Source organism: Setaria italica, chromosome I (assembly GCF_000263155.2).
Source record: "Setaria italica strain Yugu1 chromosome I, Setaria_italica_v2.0, whole genome shotgun sequence".
Lineage (NCBI taxonomy): Eukaryota > Viridiplantae > Streptophyta > Magnoliopsida > Poales > Poaceae > Setaria > Setaria italica.
In genome coordinates this window covers 25,088,235-25,106,203 of record NC_028450.1, presented here as the reverse complement: position 1 = coordinate 25,106,203, position 17,969 = coordinate 25,088,235, and the positions used below count along the sequence as shown (strand labels likewise).

Here is a 17,969-nt window from a genome sequence, read left to right as displayed (position 1 = left end):
CAACACTTCGAGTTTTTTAAGTGAGTTTCAAAAGTTACTGATTTTAATTCTAATTTTTGAACCTCTTCCACTCCAAACTAGCAAAAGTGCTAATAAGGAAAGTTGTTAGAAATGTAAAACTCTACAACTTTTAGTTTGGCAAAACTTTAGATTTCTATACAAAATTTCAAGTTTTGAATTAACTCCAAACTTGAGCTCTTAAGGGCAAAAAGGACTTTTCATGAGCTAGATTAGTGTCTAAGCTTCCAATTTCAGCTTAACTAAGTTTAGCTTAAGTAGAGTTGTTACACCTGCGAAGAACCCTTCTACGGCATCGTTCCCGGCAAAGGGTCCTACCCGATTGGCCGAGTTGTTCTACCGATCACCTTTGGCACACAGGCCAACTACCGCACGGAGTACCTCACATTTGAGGTGGCAAACTTCAAGACTTCCTACCATGCCATCCTTGGTAGGCCCATGCTGGCAAGGTTTATGGTGATCCTGCACCACACCTACCTCATCCTCAAGATGCCAGTGCCAAACGGAGTTCTCTCCATCTACGGTGACGTTGAGATGTCATACAAGTGCAACACCGAGGAAGTTCAGCTTGCGGAAGCTCTGGAGTACTCGGTCAAGGCCATCGCCATGGTGGTGGAGGCTTAGAAGATGGACAGGAACCAGCTCACAATCCGTGAGATGGAGCCGATGCCCATGGCGCTGCAGCCCGACCCCAAGGTCAAGAAGGTCTGCCTCGGTCTAGAAGACCCGACCAAGACGGCCCTCATATGGGCCGACCTCTCGAAGAAATAGGAACTCACGCTCATCAATTTCCTCTGGAAAAACTCGAACATATTCGTGTGGAAGCTATCTGATATGCCCGGTGTCCCCAGGGAGCTGGCTGAGTACTCCTTGGACTTGAGCAAGGCTGCATGGCCGATCAAGCAAAAACTCCGCCGCTTTGCCCAAGATCGCAAGGAGGCCAATAGGGTAGAATTAAATAAGCTCTTAGCCATCGGATTCATCCGCGAATGTAAGCATCCCAACTGGTTAGCAAATCCAGTCCTTGTAAGAAAGAAAACCGGTGAATGGAGAATGCGTATCGATTACATAGACGTGAACACACACTGCCCTAAGGACCCCTTCCCTCTTCCGCGCATCGACCAAGAAATAGACTCTACGACGGGGAGCATCCTGCTCTGCTTCCTCGACTGCTACTCGGGCTATCACCAGATCGCCCTTGATCTTGCCGACCAAGACAAGACAACATTCAGGATGATACGGAGATTGTGTTTCTTATTTTCTACTAATCATGGTAGGTGATACGGACATTTTTAAGTTGTTGAAACTAAACCCTCATATTCAGGATGTCATTCAACAATTGCCATTATATGATGTTAAGTTTGATCCTAAAGCTTACATTGATTGGGAGCTAAAAGTAGATAATGAATTTGATGAGCATGACCTGTTCGAGAATCAAAAGATTTATATTGCCTCTAATTTTTTGACTGAATATGCTTTGCTAGAATGGAAATACATTTGTAGGCATAACAAAGTTCTAGAATCTTGGGAAGACTTCAAATTTCTTTTTAGATATGATTCATTCCTGCATATTATACTGATTATTTGTTTGCAAAATTAGACAACTTGAAGCAAGGTAGTAGGACTGTGAAAGAATACCATCATGTCTTTAAGATTTGTGCCATGTTTGGTGGTTTAGACGAGTGCAAGAAAGATACAATGAGTAGGTTTATGAGGGGGCTCAATTCTGAATTTTAAACCATGCTGATTTCTAAAATTGATAATCACCTCTCTATCTTATTTTTGCTTGGTCTGAAAGCTGAAAATCAGATTTTATTATCTAGGAATACTTTCCAGAACAATGTGACCCATGGTAATCATTTTTCCTCCACTACACATCCTAATCAAGAGCACAAAATAGTGGAATTTGCTGCTAATTTGCCTATGTTGCAACGTAATTTGCTTGTTGTACCTTGTGACAATAAAGAGTTGTGTGATATGTCTTCTCTGATTTCATCACCACAACAAGAGATAGAGCAAATTGAGCAACTACACCCATTGCTAAGCTGCAAAAGAATGATTGTGCAGCACCTACCACGTCTGAGGAGACTGAGCAAAGCAACACATTCGATGCAGAAAACACTCCTTGTGAGTATGCCTTGCCACAAACAGAACACTTTTCTCGTAATGACAAGGAGTTGTTTGAAAATATTTCTTGTATATCACAAACACAACTCAAGCATGAACATGTTAAATCTGTTTTGAATGATGTACGTGTCGTTTCTAGACATGTTCATTGCCTTGCTAGCAAGAATGAAGAGCTGAAACTCATGTCCTGTTTTAACACATTAGGTTATATTGAATTTGAAATTCTTTGTAATCTAAATTATCTAAAAGAGAAACTTAAATTCGATTCTGGTTTGTAAAGTTTTAATCACTGTTCGCTTCATGCAATTGGCAAATATGATAGCAAAGGAGAATATTTGGTGCACAAAGTTTATATTTGCTCTAATCTGAAATATCATTTTGGACTACAATACCATGATCAAATAAGGAGCTGCATTAACACTAATAATATCTTGCAAAGTTTTCCTAGTTTTTCCCATATGCAACAGGGTAAGCCTGAAGAAGGGAAGCATTGCTGGTTGTAGCTGTGCAGCATAGCCGTCGTTGTGTGTTTCAACATCAAAGCACACACCTTTGAATGCCATTGGAGCAAGTCGAGGATGACTTGCAGTCAAGAATGGGAGAATGATGAGGACATCACCTGCTCGGATACAATCACATTAGCAACTTTTAATTCAAAGGTGAAATAATTCTTTATCATGATTGTATTTGATACATTTGATGAATTGATGCTGCACCATGATGTATGTTCATTGTCATTTTCAGAAATACATACGTGTATCAAAAAGAGTGTTAAACACACATGGAAGGCATAGAGGACCAAAGAAGTTGATTGGGGACCAAGTGCAAATATTCCCAACGTCCTCCACCAGGTCACCACGTCACTTTTGGCCCAAGGAAAGAAAGAGATCAAATCCAACATGTTTTGGACTGGATTCGGACTGCAGCACTACATCAACTTGTGATGGCCACCACGACTTCATCTGGACTTCGTTTTGGACATTCAAGTACTTGATAGAAACTTTATCAAGTCTACTTTCATATGGATTTGGACTCATATCCATATCTACTACGAGGCGGCCGCAATCGTTGATTTACTACAGAGACCTTTTTCTATCCATAGTGTTGCGTTACCTGATTTTGGCCTGATGGGCCGTGTAGCAAGTGAGACCTAATAGTGGTGCGTCCTAGGATTGTGGGACGACCCCCACCACGTCCTGGTCGTTCTCTACCCTCTCATATACCACCATAGCTGCCACAAACAGTTCTGGTTTTGTTTTGTTGAAAGTTTAGCCATTGTTATTCCTTGTAGACGCATGTGTCGACTAGACCATCCATTCTACTCAATTCAGAACCCCAACTTGTGATTTTAGATTGGTTTTTATCTTCATATTTGCAATTGAGTTGCTTATTCTAATTGTTCCTCGATTGCTTGCAGGAACTACCGTAGTAGTTTAGTTGATCGTGCTACACAAGATCGCGACGACCATTGGAGGTGGTGTATTGGTTGCTAAGGCGCAACGTCCTTGGATGATTGTAGTCGAGCCGTGAACATCATCTCCATCCCCAAATCGAGTTATCCCCCTTCTCTTATCGAAAGATCGGGATTCAACCCCACGGGTTCACATTAGGTTAAACATGGGGTATAAACCAAATCTATAATTATTGACAGGGACTGCAACTATATGTTGGGCGATATGGTTGAATAGGAATGAGGTGGTTTTTGACAAATGTAGACCAAAAATTTTTTTGCAGGTACTATTCAGGGAGACGTACTGGCTTCGATTTTGGGCCAAGTTGCAGCGAAATGAAAGCGACCAGGAAATCTTCATTTCGGCATGTAGGTCCATAGATATGGCATCGCTACGTTTCCAGTTCAAATGGATGGTCCTTTAGATTAAGAATTGGTTTTTGAGTCATTTGCTTTTGATCAAAATAGGGTGCAGCAATATGTTATTACATGTAATAATTTTGAACTGATCCTCCTTTCTGAGGAGGCTGAAGCCGGAACTTTATCCATTATCTAAAAAAGAGTTGAGTGACTTTTCTGTAAACAATCAGGATTGTTCCATTGTTTTTTCTAAAAATTCCCCGTCACTATGTTTATTAATACATCTCCAACATTTTTAGAAAAGACACTTCATTAATATCAAACAATGACAACCAATACCAACATGCACTTTATGTGTCTCGAATTTTTTTAGAAAAGGCACTGCAAACAATAGCGAACAACAACAGCATCTCGATCTGGATTTTGGGACAATGCATGCTACCAAGTTTGTCCTAGTGTCCATGCTGAACTAAGAAGATGCAATCTGGTAAAAAAAGACGCACATGTATTTGAGCTTGACATTATAACGATAATACCACGAGTTATTCCATATAAAAAAGAATACAAATAACAAAGTAAAAGGAAAACATAAAAAAAAAAGCTGACGAGAGTGGGATTTGAACCCACGCCCTTTCGGACCAGAACCTTAATCTGGCGCCTTAGACCAACTCGGCCATCTCGTCGCTATGTACATGGCGCTAAAACATTTTATTTATTTTAATTTCAATCTAGAGGTCACACGCCCCTCGTGATTTCCTAGCCCGTCCATCACCCGTATCGTGTGTGCGCGTGCGCAGAAAAGCAACGCCAGCCCACACCAAAAACACGATCCCACCATGACACGCCACACCGCCAAGCTAAGCCCCTCTCCTCTCCTGCTATATAAACCCTCCGAACAACACGTAACAGCCCACACAAACCCACACCGATCAAGCTCATCGTCACTCGACGACGCAGGCACACGGCGATCATGGTCACAGCGATGGCCAGCGGCACTACTCGTGCCAGCGCCGGTTCCCTCCTCGTGCTCCTCTTCGTGGCGCTAGCCGGCGCCGCTGACCTCGCGTCCGGCGCCGCCGGCGGGGCGAGCGCCACCGCCACCAGCGACGACGGCAGCAGCAACAAGAACGACGCGGCGGCGCTTCTGACGCCGAGGCCGCCGTCCCCGGGGGAGCTGAACGGCTTCATGCAGTGCCTTATGGGGTGCTTCACGCAGGTGTTCGGCTGCTCGTTCGGGTGCATGGGCAAGGGCCCAGACCTGCCGCTCTGTATCATCAGCTGCGACCAGAAGAGCGTCGTCTGCATGATCCGCTGCGGCCTCTCGCCGACGCCGTCGCCGTCGCCGCCCAAGCCCTCGCCGCCAGGGCCCAAGCCGCCGTCGCCCAAGCCACCCAAGCCGCCCACGCCCAAGCCACCGACGCCCACGCCCACGCCCACGCCCACGCCCCCCGGCCCGCCCTACACCCCGCCGTACGCCGTCACCGGACGCAAAACCGCGGCATCTGCCTAGCTAAATATGCCGACGCCCTACCAAGTCACAACCGATTCATCGTACAAGTAAATTCACTCCATGGCATTATATATATATATATATATATATATATATATATATATATATATTATAATAAGCATTAAGGGAAAAGAATACTGATCTCATGCTAACAAGAGATCTAGCATATTATTAACTCGATCGTTTATGCAGCTGGAATGTGCTACAGTGTTAGTAATCCCAGAGTGCAGGCGTTATTGAAGGGTCAGGACTAATGATCCGTATGTAAAATGAGTAGATTATTATATACAAAAACATGATCAATGTACTTTGATCTTTCAATATTCAAATGTAACACCCTATCTGTAAGTATGAAAATTTATGCAAGAATGTATGTTGTTAACTTGTTATCTGCAATCATGAACGCGCATCGCTCTCCGATCCATCTCTCCAAACTTGGAAGTTGACCTTCTGTTAAGAAGGCTTACTGCACAAAATCAGGCCAAGGAAAATAGTTAGTTCCATTTTCAGCGGCCATTGCCGTCATCTTGCACCTATATATGTCGTCGCCGGTACAAAGCCATGCCAACAGTTTTCCAAATGCCCAGATTACCTCGTCGAAGGGTGAATGTGCCGTGACCAGTCAATGAGTCAAGGCTGCATTTCAGTGTAGAGAACAGCAGAAACTTCAGAGGTGAAGCGATTCTTCAGCAAGAAATGGATTAATGGAACCTCACATTGCATTTGCTCTCCCTGAACTTTAAGCTGCAGGAGCAAGGGTCAGGGTCAGGAACTTCCGTCATGGCACAACCGTCCTGACCGGAACAACATACCGAGCTGTAACTTAATTAAACAGCAATCTGTTGTTCATACCGAACATACAAGCTCCAATCACTTGCAGAGGTATCTACTACAGAGTATACACAATCTGGAATCTGTAACATACACAAATTTGCCAACATCTCAGGCGAACCAACCTTCACACAAGAACACACGCATTCCATTTCTTTAATCATTCAATTTGTACAATTACACAGTTACAATCCGGTCCACAGAATCAGCATTCAGATTTCAGTGGCACCAAAGGACTATAACACACTTGGTAATTGGTAAATATATACCAACTGATTCTATGGAACTCCGCCGCCGCTCCACGTAGAAGTCAGAATTTCACAGTATAATTAGCAGGGAAGGACTTAGTCTTGCAGTGGAGCTTCCCTGCTACCAAGACTTCAGATCTCCGACAGGCCCAGCGGTCCAGTTGAGGTGCTTCTCTCCTGGTTGCAAGTATACTCTCTGCGTGTGTGGCAGCTTGCGAGCAAGGCCATTTAGGATCTGATGGAACGCGTCCCTAGGTTGGGCTGGCTGTGGGAATAACATGGCCTTCTTCATAGATGGATTGGCAAGCAATCTTTGCTTCCTCAGAATGTCTTCTACTGGAATGGAGGTGAGGATTGAATCTAGCTTTGGAACATCCTCCTCATCGACAAAAACACCAATCTCCTCCCATGGGATCGCATCAGCAAATGGTAAAACGATGTCATCAGCTATGATGACTGGAATGCAGCCGAAAACCACGGCCTCCACCAACCTTGGGCTCCATGGTGCCCATCCCAATGGGCACAAGCAGAAGACAGCGCGTTGCATATCTTCATAGTAAGTGGCAGGGTGATCAGTGGAGATATCAAAGAGAGGATTGTTCTTAAAGTTCTCCCACAGTGAAGCTCGGGTACCTCTGCATAACATCACAACAAAATGAGTAATTGGGATCCATACATCATGTTTTGAGTGTATAGCATAGAAAATTCTACACACACTCTTACCTAGCATAGTACCCACCCTCAGGGTCATTGCCGTTGTCATAGAACAGTCCCCTGAAGTAAACAAAGATTGAACGGGGAGTGTCAGGTGGAATCAAGTGAGCCTGCATTTTCTGCGGAGGTGCATATGGTGGTATAATGATGGAACCCTCCTTTAGGCAGACATGGTTCTTCTGTCCAAATGTTTGGACCAATGTAGCACGACGGAGCATTGGAAGAATTCCACGTTCAATAGCCTTTTCTTCCTATAAAGACAGATAAAACCTCAGAGTTACAGCCCTAAAGGCAGGAACTTTCCTGAAAAGCGACCAACAGAACTCCTAGTTCATGGAGAACTGAAATACTCCCTCCGTTTGGAATTAGTAGGCGTAAGGATTTTGAAAAGTCAAACTTCATAAATTTTGACCGACAGTTAGTCAAACTATATGATGCTTACTGTATAGAAGTTATATGAATAGATTTGTGTTTCAAAGACCCTTTGATACAACATTGGATTGATTGCAATTGATGAATACTGTAATAGAAATTGATAGTCAAAGTATACATCTAAAGACCTTGTTAAATCCTAATACACCTACAAAAAGAATGAACGGATGAAGTAGTGGGGCAGTGGGCAGTGATGAGGTACAGCAAGTAGAAGTGAAAATATCATGTCCTCACCTGATAGTGAAAGCATGCACCAAAATCATGCGGAACAACAAAGAAGTGGTCAGCTCCATCAGTTTTATTCCAGAAAGGCCACTTGTGTGAAATAAATTGGATTGCACTTCTCATCATTCTTGGGGACTTGAATGGCAGTGGAAGTCCAGCTGGAGTAAGATCACAAGTAGTGTAAACTGGTGCGTAGAACCAATCAGCCTCTTCTGGTTTGAGTGTTCGCACCGCACTAGAGAGCAAGAAACGATGCATGAATATCTCAGCTGCAAACATGTGATTGAGGCATCGTGGATCCTTGGTGACAATCCTCTTGTTGTACTTGCTTGGCAAGTCATAGACGAAAACCTTCAACCTTCCAACAGGGTTGTCTTCTAGAACATCACCAGCACTTCCTGCAGGTTAATACTCTTGGCTTAGTAACAGCTAATGAATAGAAGAATATTCTCCATATGAACCAAGTACACATAAAGCTAACGAACAAATCCTAAAGTAAGCCAATCATACAGCTATGCTAAGCCGAACATGGTACTCAAGTATATCTAGCATGTTAAAGATGGGGAAAAGTATCAGCACAACATAGGTTTAGAAAGTCCAAATTTCTGACAAGTCACTGGAGCATGACTGATTTATCCCAAATTCATGGTGCCGTGCATCTTTTTACAATGTTTTGCCTTGGCTGATCCGGTCATTTCTTTTAGATACATTCAGAATGTATAGGCTAACTGTCTGTCCTACAACTGCTCCTTAATTGCAGGCACATAATAGCACAGGCATCACTAGGCTTAGTTTCAATGTCTCAAGTCATGGTAGTTGCAGCAGACATTGTCAATGGCATTACTCTGCACAGCCGCGCAGGACGGTATGGTTGGCTAAACTACCAACCATCAACCTTGTAGCACTTGGAAAAGGAGAAGCAAAAAGCTTTCTGATGGTAACTCCATATTTTTCACCAATGATTTATTCAAGACTATATGCCTAAAAAAAATATACCCAGACTTGATCCATGGACACAAACTTTGATCGGAGCATCCCTTCGTTAAAAAGGGGGTCAATACAGTTCAAAGATCGAATTTTGCACATTATCAGGAACCTCTAGCAAGTGAGTATCTGTAATAAGGTTCTAGGAAGCAGTTCAAATAAACCACCAGTCGATGATGGATCTATGAGATGCTACAGAGGATGATTTCAACTAAGCAATTACAGAACGATGGCAATAGTTGAGCAAAGAGTCATTAATAATATTATCGTATCAAAATCCTAACCTAATAAAAACACCAATCTCGACTCGAAGGAAGGACGCAAAAGGTTTTAACTTTTATATTTTTTTTCTCGAACACATAGCGTATCATTAAATATATTAAGAAGAAAACTTTTATATGAATCCACTGCTACTGAATTCAAACAGTCAATGCATCAAATCACAAAGCTGGCATCGCTCACGATTCCAATAGACAAACCTGAATTAGTACTACCACTAATCACAATCGCAAGCAATCGATGAGACAAATAACCAGAAATTCCTCCAAGAAAACGAGGAAGACAGGAGCATCAGACAGGGCAAGAAAGGGGATCACCTGCGATGCGCTCGATGTTCCGATGAGCCACCCCGCCTGCCACCTCTGCTCCCGCGGCTGCGGAGGCCGCCGGCGACGAGAGGAGGAGACAGGAGAGGGAAGCGACGGCAAGGAGGACCTTCGCCCTCGCCGCCGTCATAGTCACCAGTCACCACCTCCACCAACGAACTAGGCGACGAGATTCAGCCGAGATGGTGGGAGGTAAGAGTGAGAGCGGGATCGCGCGGAAGCTACCTGAAGAAATGAGTGTGTGATCAGACAGGAGTTTGAAGGAGAAGTGAGAGATTAATCTGCTGCTGTATGTGACAAGGGGACAAGGAGCCAAACAGGGAGGGGTTTTGTTGCTTGTGAGGACAAGCTTGCAGAGAGGAGGGGAATTTGGAAATCGGGAATGGGTCACTCAAGGGCAAGAAAGCAGGGAAACACCATTGACCAGGATGAGTAGTAATCAAGGCTCTGTTTTTTGATATGAGCATATTTTATATTTTTGAGTCTTGGTGTGGAGAAGGTAAAAACAATTGATACTGTACTTTGGTAGGTGAGCACCTTGATTTGTGATGAGTTTGTTTCTGGTGGTTGGTCCTGGAACAGTGAAGGGCTTTTGCCATATTGTGTGGCTTAAGCCTTCTTAGCCTCACTACCTATCCCAATGGCATTCTGTCTGAGATAACTGATAAGCTCTCATTGATCAGGTTCATATAAACCTTTCATTGATCAGAAAAAAAAAACTAAATCAGCAGTGTTAGGTGAGTGCACAACATGATCCCAATTCCCAACCAAGCTGATCAACTATCAGGGAACCTACCAAGTACCAACAGATGCGTTCGTGTCGTGTCCTGTCCTGTCAGCAAGCGCCCATCAATCTGCTTCCAGCATGTACTTCGATATACAAGTACCGTACATTGGTTCTTGGTTAGCGTCGCCCTCTCGCAGTCGCAGTCGCTCAACAAAGTCCAAATAAAGGCAACACACGAAAGAGACTTGTCCCGCGTGGGCGGTGGGCGGATATCGGCTCTCACTAGTGTAGCAGTGGTGGCAGCTTCACTCTCCGTTGGCAATAAAGGATATGGTAGATTATAGAGGATCAAGGTATGCGCCCCACTCGTGGCCTTCTATGCTCCATGCCTCCATCTGTAACGCACGAATTCAGTACAACTCTTGCGGGAATTGCACCGGTTATACTGGTAAAATTCTAGAACGAAATGGCAAGTCATGGTTGCAATCTTGCAGAGCTTCAGAGACCAAACGACATGCGCACTCGGTCTCTTTGGCAAATGCCTACCGGTGCAGTCAGGTGAGTCGTGCGCGCGCATGGGCACAACGATGTGTGCGTGTGGCGCGCACGTCCGGAGTGTTTCGCTAGTCCACAACAGGGGCAAAGGAGAAAAGGACCATGGCTACTGGCCTAAGTACAGTACAACACCCACTATTTATAAAATGATGCTACCATCTGTGAGTGCCTCTTAACACATCACTATAAACAACAAAGCAAGCTAACAGGACTTCATGGTCAGATAAGTTGCAGAGCTCCACAAATGTGCTTTCATAGTCAGGGAGCACTCTGATCTCGCATTGGATCACTCAGATAAGTTGTTATTTCGGGGGCGTGCAAGTAGCATTTGCATCGTCACATATATAACGCCTGGCAAAGCTTCAATAATCTGTGGAGATGTTTGAAAGCGGATAAAAAAGAGAGCTGTGAAGACTTGTACTACTCTAGAAGTTGAAACATAACATCAAGCAGCTCCATCGCAAAGCTTCAAGGATTTACAGCCATTATAACATATTTTCACATGATTATTCATCATAATTCCAGAAACCATGATAGCTACAAGACGTTCCTTTTGGACCCCAAGTAATACCGCAAGAGTTACTAACATAGGCGAAACCCAATAAAATAGACTACAACAGCTAAAGGTATTACATGATCAAGACCCTTCCTCTTGAGATCAGGAAACAGCACCCAAAAACTTAACAATTAACAGCATCCTTTAAGTAGCAGCAGGTTATTCATTACTGTCAGGTGCTAGCAACAACACTGCACTCCGATAGACAACAGTCCACCAAAGGTATACCCCAGGCAACAAAAAAGGTAATTGTCGATCAAACACAAAATGACAGCGCCATAGGGCCAACACTACAGCCCAGTAGTCTCAGCCGATGAGGAGCTTGTTCTCTTCCAAGAAGCTGTACGTCGGCACCTCCAGGTTGAAGGGTGCTGGGCCCTTGCGGATCCTACCAGAGATGTCATAGTGCGAGCCATGGCATGGGCAGAACCAGCCACCAAAGTCTCCTGCATTGGGGAGTGGGATGCAACCCAGGTGGGTGCAGACACCGATGACAACCAGCCACTCGGGGTTCTTGACACGCTCCGCATCCTGCTGCGGGTGGCGAAGGGACGCAACATCGACACTGTTGGCCAGCTTGATGTCATCCTCTGTCCTTCGCCTGATGAAGACTGGCTTGCCTCGCCACTTAACAGTCACTGTGGTGCCTGGCTCAATGCTTGAGAGGTCAACCTCAAGGGAGGCAAGCGCGAGGACGTCCTTACTTGCTGACATGCTCAGGACGAATTTCAAGATGAGCAGACGCAACAGGGAAGCATAAATGAATCTCCCACCACTCAGCACAAAGTATGCAAATGCACGCTTGCTGGGGTCCCCAGGGGGGTAGCGCTCATGGTTATACTCATCATAGACAATTTTTGCACTGGGATTCTTCACAGCTGCCACAGTTGCTGGGAGCTCAGCTAAGCCTACGTCCTGGTTTCTTGGAACAAGAGTTTCAGCCGAAAACCCTGTAAATAAGAGCCATTAGCTCGCATAGAAATAGAATAACAGAAGCACCGCCAAGATAGCATTAGCGCTATAATGTCAGAATAAGATGGCATCTTAACAACATTAGAAAGTCGAACATGAAAAACTATAAATGGGAGATTGAACTAGTCACTAGTCAGCAGGCCACTTATGCATAGCAGCAGAGTAGGCCACTGCTAGATGATGCATTTGAACAGTACAACAGCAAAATACAAAAGAATATGGAGCCATTGCGTGGTTAACTATGTCTTCTAGTGGCAAGTATTCAATGTTTATTGTTGCCAATTCTGTATTCTTATCACTACTCACTAGCTACATGCTATATGCTTATAAGTATGGGACTGACTTCAGTTTCTTTTTGTTGTACCTCAGTTCAATCTAGCATTCCAAACAAGGAACAATGTGCCATGCCTTCTACCTAGGTTACCGTTAGCATCCAAAGACAATATCATCTCTTTGCAGTAAGTCACAACTGACAAGTTAGGCTACTCAGGACCATTGTCCAGATCACACAACTAATAGAACTCTACTCAGGTTGGAACTATCAATTCCATCATATAGACAAAAGAATATTTAAGTATCTAAACCAAAAACAACAATTTATAAGAAAGCTAACATGTTTTTGATGGTTAAAGATCTATACCAGCTAGTGGAGAGAATCAAATAACAGCAAACAAGAACCATCTAACATGCAGTAGTATAGCAATGGGATAATTTAAAACAACACTGGGAAAATTTAAGTGCACACGTGTTTACCAACAAATCAGCCATGATATAGCAGTAATAATCCAAGTAGATAATCGTACATGAGTAAGTATGAAATTTTAATTAATTTACAGAAATTAACCAGTTAATAAAGAAAGAACATGTTTGCCTTGATGGCAGATTTGAGCGTCATGGTACTTCTGGCCTTAAAACAGTTACTTCATAACACAATTCTGACATGACAACTAGGTATTATTCATACTAAATTAGAATACTAGATATCACTAGCAACTTTTCAGACAGAATTCATCTGAAAATGTTAGCTAAAAATTATACTGAACATTTCAGTAGAAGAAACTCAAGCACTCAAAGAACATTTAACAAACATAAATTTTCTTCAACTATTTTTGAGATGCCAGGGAACCTCAGTTTGCATGACAGATATAACCAAATAAAACAGTAGCATTAGAGATTAGCTTAAGAGATCCAAATTAAGATTGGAATTATCACCATGTCATACCACAAGAAAAACGCTCGTTGGCTACAGTTTTGCTATTATTTCGAATCCACTACCACATCAATATTTCAATATGCTGCCGTGTATCCTCTATCCACATGAAAAAATCTAAGAGTAGTTCGGATAAAATGAGGATTTGCATGTCAAGGTATAAAGATAAGAGCACTAACATCCTTAGTAGAATTAAGAGTAACTAGAGAACAACAATTGGCTTGCAGAAACCAATTGCAAAATTCTGGCACATGTTACCTAACAGTCACGTTTCATAATCCAGACTGAGCAATCCAAACACCATGTCCTCCATTCCATGTACAATCCAGTCCCACCAGACATTACGAGGAAAAGAAACAAAGCAAACTGGTTCACGCTAAATGATCGAACCGCAAGAACCCTCATCCATAGGCCCAACGATCCTAATCAGGGAGTTTTAGTGCGCGATCTAATATCACATCAGGCATGCGGGGATGAAATACACAGATCAACGAGCACCGAAGAGCACCGAAGCAAACCCAACCCCGAGATCAGATACCATGAATCGAACAGGCGCAGGTGCCGCGAGCTCGGAAACCCTAGGAGCAAGGGGCCGGATAGGATCCCGCTCGAATCTAGCCGTCAATCCACGGGAGCGCAGATCGGAGCGAGGGTGAGAAGGACGACCGCAGCACATACCTCTTGCGGCGGTAAAGAAGGGGGAGTCGATGGCGAATCGCGCCCTGCTGTCGCGCGTGTCGTCGTCGTCGCGGCCGGGGAGGGCGCCGGCGAGGGGACCCCGGGTGCCGGCTGCCGCGGCGGCGGCGGGGCGCCTGGAGAGGGCGGACGAGAGGCGCCTGCCCGCGACCCTGAGCATGGTGGATGGACGGTTGGGCTGGCTGGGTTCGCTCGCCGCCGGCTCCGGCCTCCGGGGGGATCGGGTGCTCCGGTTTGGTGGGGGAGATTGATTCGAGGCAGGGGGAGGAGACGCGGAGGCCGCGTGTGGTGTTGCCGGGGAGGAGGAAAAGGAAGCGAGACAGAGGGAGGACGGAAGCGGGCGCACGCCGCACGGAAGCTGGCCCAGTAGTAGCTTCTGGGCCTTGGGCTGCGTACGTCGGGCAGAACAGTTAGTTTCTTTTCCTTTTCCGGTCACGAGAAAAGGGAGTATTTTATCTTTCGGGAAAAAAGAAAAGGGGTATTTTGTGCGCGTACTTAGTGTTATAAATCGGATCTCCGATCCAGTTCCCCAATTCCCATCAAGAACAAGACGTGAAGAAGTAGGTAGATCTTGTTTCTCTCTCCCTAATACACATGGTCACCATAGAAGGAACACGAGAGATAAGTATGTGAGGGAGTTATGCATCTTCTCATTAGTCATATGGTATTACACATATAGCTCCTGTATATAGATGTAGCCTTCAAGGCACATCTAGTAGCCTACACACTACATGATATTAAGGTACGAGCCCACTCATATCCATAGTGGGGAATTTTTCCCTTGGGCGAATACCGTGACCAACACATGCCTCATTAAAACTCCCAAAAACCCATTTGGAAAAAATGGAGAAAGAGTACATTGTTCTCGCTTAATGCATTTGCACATTGTTACCTTGTTAAAAACCTTATGTGAGAAACTTCATAAAAACTCACTGAGGAAAAAAAAGTACAACATTTATCTACAAAACAACGTTCTCTAAAATCATGAAAAGGGCTAACGTTTGGAAAGAACTCCCCTAAGCCATGCAAAATGTATCCTGGAATACTTTCTGCGGGAAGTATATATGCATATAGACATAACAAATCATTTCATGATGCGGACCATATCTTTCTCCTGGAACTCATGATGTAAGGATATGGAGTACCATAATTATTTAAGCCCATATTCAATTGTAGGTGTCAAATAACAATTAGAATCCCGGGTGTAATGGTGATCAATGTATACTCGCCTGATGATAACTTCCAATAAATATTGGCAAGGATAGTTTAATGTGAGACTACAGAATTCTCACAACATTTAGTCTTAATGACATTTGTCTTATCGTTCTTCTAGAGCGTGTCCAGTAGAGAATATTGGGAGTAATTTGGTTTATTATATCATGCATACCCATAATTTATAGATGATTTGTGCAATGCAAGTAACTAGGGCTTTTAAGCGTTACACAAATTGTAACGACACACATCATCTACGGGTGATTAGTAAAGCACCAAGCTTTTACATTATTGCAAATTTCTCCGAGAATTTGACAATACACTACAAGAAATATGTTGATCTATGACAAAAATTTTATGACATATTTGTTCTCGTTATAGATCTATGATGTTTCTAGCTGAAAACATCATAAAGTTTGACATCCGAGCAAATTTAGTGACAAAGCTACATAACGTCATAAAGTTGCCACTGTAGCAAAAAAAAAATCATCACTCGCTGTTACATGGTGGTTTTGTGACGATATAAGCTCCGCAAAAACGTCATAAACCAACGAGGATCCCACATGTAACTTTAAGCTGATAAATAGGGTAGGAAAATAAAATGGAAAACGTGCTCCTCCCGTGGGTCGAACCTGTTACCGATCAAATGGGAAGTTTTTACCGCGACAGGGTCCCACATGTAAGGTAAGTTTTAGGTGAGTGTGGTATTTGGTGGTAGAAAAGCCCGCGCTACAGCTAAAAAATAGTTTACCTGCTGCCTTGCTCCCGCGATTGGGAAAAAAGAAGAACAAAGAGAAGGCGGCCAGGATAGAGCACTCCGGCGGAATCTTCACCTTTAGAACAAAGAATATACCGAAACAATTGATTAATCAATCTATAGTACGGAATCATGCCCTTGGTGGTGCCATGCTTAATTGGTCCATAAGCTGCATCATACATGAAGGCCATCTCCCCATCCTCAATAACATTCTCATCATGAATCTTATGCCTATGAAGATTAGCCCCAACATATCCAAGGATACCCGCAAAATTTGTATATGTGACTGATAATGGCTTCCTTGGAGTGACCAATGCATGACCTTGGTGGCCCTATCAATATTGAGTGTGGCATAAAATTGGGCCACCACCTCTTCATTCCAATCGTGATTGTACTCCATGATAGAAAGAAGGTGTTCGTTGTTGCAGGCTGTGTACACTTGCTCAATGACTGGCAAAGCAATCTCATTAAAGTATGGCCAGTCAATGGACTTCATGTCCGTAGTGGGATGATACTTGGAGAGGATAACTGACTCATACCAATTCGCATGGAAGCGCAACTAAAAATGGACATCCCCATAGAATTCCTTCTCATATTGTGATGGATCATCATGTCTCAACACACGAACATCATATCTCCCCTTCATGTAATCCACTGGACGCACTGGAGTAAAGCCGGGTCTCTCTCAACGAGTTGGCTTTTTCATCCTTAGAATGACGGTTTTGAGAGCATCCAAGTTGATTGGTTCACTGTTTTCCAAATGAGCTCCTGGAGTGGATGCACTCTTCATACGAGGACGACGAGCTTGGCTAGAAGCTCTTGCTGCACTAGGCTTCCCCCTTCCTCTAGCTCGGGTAGGCACTTTGGGGATAGCTTTCCTTCTGCCCCTCCTCTGTGAAATAGGCATATCATCTGACTCAGTGGAGGGGTCAGACTGAATCTCTGGTGTATCCTCCTACATCTTGCTCCTCCTCTCATGAACCATCTGACAGGATAAGCAAAGAAAATGAGAGATGGATCAGAGATGACACACACAGATTAAGAGACGGGAACTGCAGAAGCTTATCGGAACTTCCAACACTGTGTTGGAACTTCCGATCGTCGGAAGTTCTGATACATTGTTGGAAGTTCTGACAGAGCCCGAGTTCGTCCAAAATCTCAGAACTTGAGATTTATCCATCCAATTCACAAGATATCACAGGTCACAAGATATCACAGGAAAGAGTTCTAATATGAACCTAGAGTCTATCCCTAAAAGGAAAACCTCTAACTCCTAGGGCATTGAGAGATCGGATGATGGGATTTTTGAATGATTTACCTCGATGATTTCGCGCGCGGATCGAAGGATTCAAAGGGTGGATGGCGGTTCCGAGGAGTGGAGAATCCAAATATAGCAATCCCTTCAACTTTCCACGGTCCAAACTTGAGATCTCCGTGAGTGGTGGAGAGAAAGAGAGAGAGGGGTGCCGGTTTGAAGAAGTAGACGTTAGGGTTTGAGGGGCTAGCGCTCCGGGGTATTTAAACCCCAAGGTACCCGTCGAAAGTTCCGACGGGAGATGAGATCCTCCAGAGAACCTCTGTCGGGACTTCTTAGAAACTTCCGGTGGGTGTCGGAAGTTCCGATACTGTGTTGGAAGTTCCGACAGGTGCAAAACAGCTCCAGAAAGATAGATTTTGAGATGAATATTGATTGAGATTCTAGATAGATGGCTTATGGACATATAAGACATCTTGACCCTAAAGTGATCAGTCAACAAACAACATTACATAACAAGGATCA

General features: G+C 43.9%; 3 protein-coding genes and 1 non-coding gene across 5 annotated transcripts; 1 reads left to right on the top strand and 3 right to left on the bottom strand.

Annotated features, from left to right (window-relative positions):
- Positions 1-4,557: 4,557 nt before the first annotated feature.
- Positions 4,558-4,638, bottom strand: TRNAL-AAG. The gene has a single exon. It is a non-coding gene; the product is annotated as a tRNA-Leu (tRNA).
- Positions 4,639-4,882: 244 nt separating this feature from the next.
- On the top strand, positions 4,883-5,465 carry LOC101786897 (WAS/WASL-interacting protein family member 3-like). The gene has a single exon (XM_004954898.1). It carries the CDS (start codon positions 4,926-4,928, stop codon positions 5,463-5,465), a length of 540 nt encoding a protein of 179 aa, XP_004954955.1. The 5' UTR covers positions 4,883-4,925.
- Positions 5,466-6,260: 795 nt separating this feature from the next.
- LOC101758286 (probable glucuronosyltransferase Os02g0520750) lies at positions 6,261-10,044 on the bottom strand. 2 transcript variants are annotated; one of them, XM_004952536.3, is made up of 5 exons: positions 9,823-10,044; positions 9,496-9,729; positions 7,925-8,313; positions 7,268-7,509; positions 6,666-7,179 (listed from the first exon to the last, which is right to left on the bottom strand). In XM_004952536.3, the coding sequence occupies exons 2-5, from the start codon at positions 9,632-9,634 to the stop codon at positions 6,666-6,668; spliced, it is 1,284 nt and encodes a 427-aa protein (XP_004952593.1). In that variant the 5' UTR covers positions 9,635-9,729; positions 9,823-10,044. The 2 variants fall into 2 exon arrangements, with proteins under 2 accessions (XP_004952592.1, XP_004952593.1); XM_004952535.2 differs by having other exon boundaries at positions 6,261-7,179; positions 9,496-10,042.
- A 1,200-nt stretch (positions 10,045-11,244) lies between these two features.
- Positions 11,245-14,538, bottom strand: LOC101757866 (cytochrome b-c1 complex subunit Rieske, mitochondrial). Its single transcript, XM_004952534.4, has 2 exons — positions 14,203-14,538; positions 11,245-12,292 (listed from the first exon to the last, which is right to left on the bottom strand). The coding sequence occupies exons 1-2, from the start codon at positions 14,378-14,380 to the stop codon at positions 11,649-11,651; spliced, it is 822 nt and encodes a 273-aa protein (XP_004952591.1). The 5' UTR covers positions 14,381-14,538; the 3' UTR covers positions 11,245-11,648.
- Positions 14,539-17,969: the final 3,431 nt, after the last annotated feature.

Coding starts and splice junctions, on each gene's coding strand:
- LOC101786897 (XM_004954898.1), top strand. CDS start 4,926: ATGGTCACAGCGATGGCCAGCGGCACTACTCGTGCCAGCGCCGGTTCC.
- LOC101758286 (XM_004952536.3), bottom strand. CDS start 9,634: ATGACGGCGGCGAGGGCGAAGGTCCTCCTTGCCGTCGCTTCCCTCTCC. Junction 7,510..7,924: donor GTGCATGCTTTCACTATCAG/GTGAGGACATGA, acceptor CTGTCTTTATAG/GAAGAAAAGGCTATTGAACG. Junction 7,180..7,267: donor GAGGGTGGGTACTATGCTAG/GTAAGAGTGTGT, acceptor GATGTTATGCAG/AGGTACCCGAGCTTCACTGT.
- LOC101757866 (XM_004952534.4), bottom strand. CDS start 14,380: ATGCTCAGGGTCGCGGGCAGGCGCCTCTCGTCCGCCCTCTCCAGGCGC. Junction 12,293..14,202: donor CTTCTTTACCGCCGCAAGAG/GTATGTGCTGCG, acceptor TCTTATTTACAG/GGTTTTCGGCTGAAACTCTT.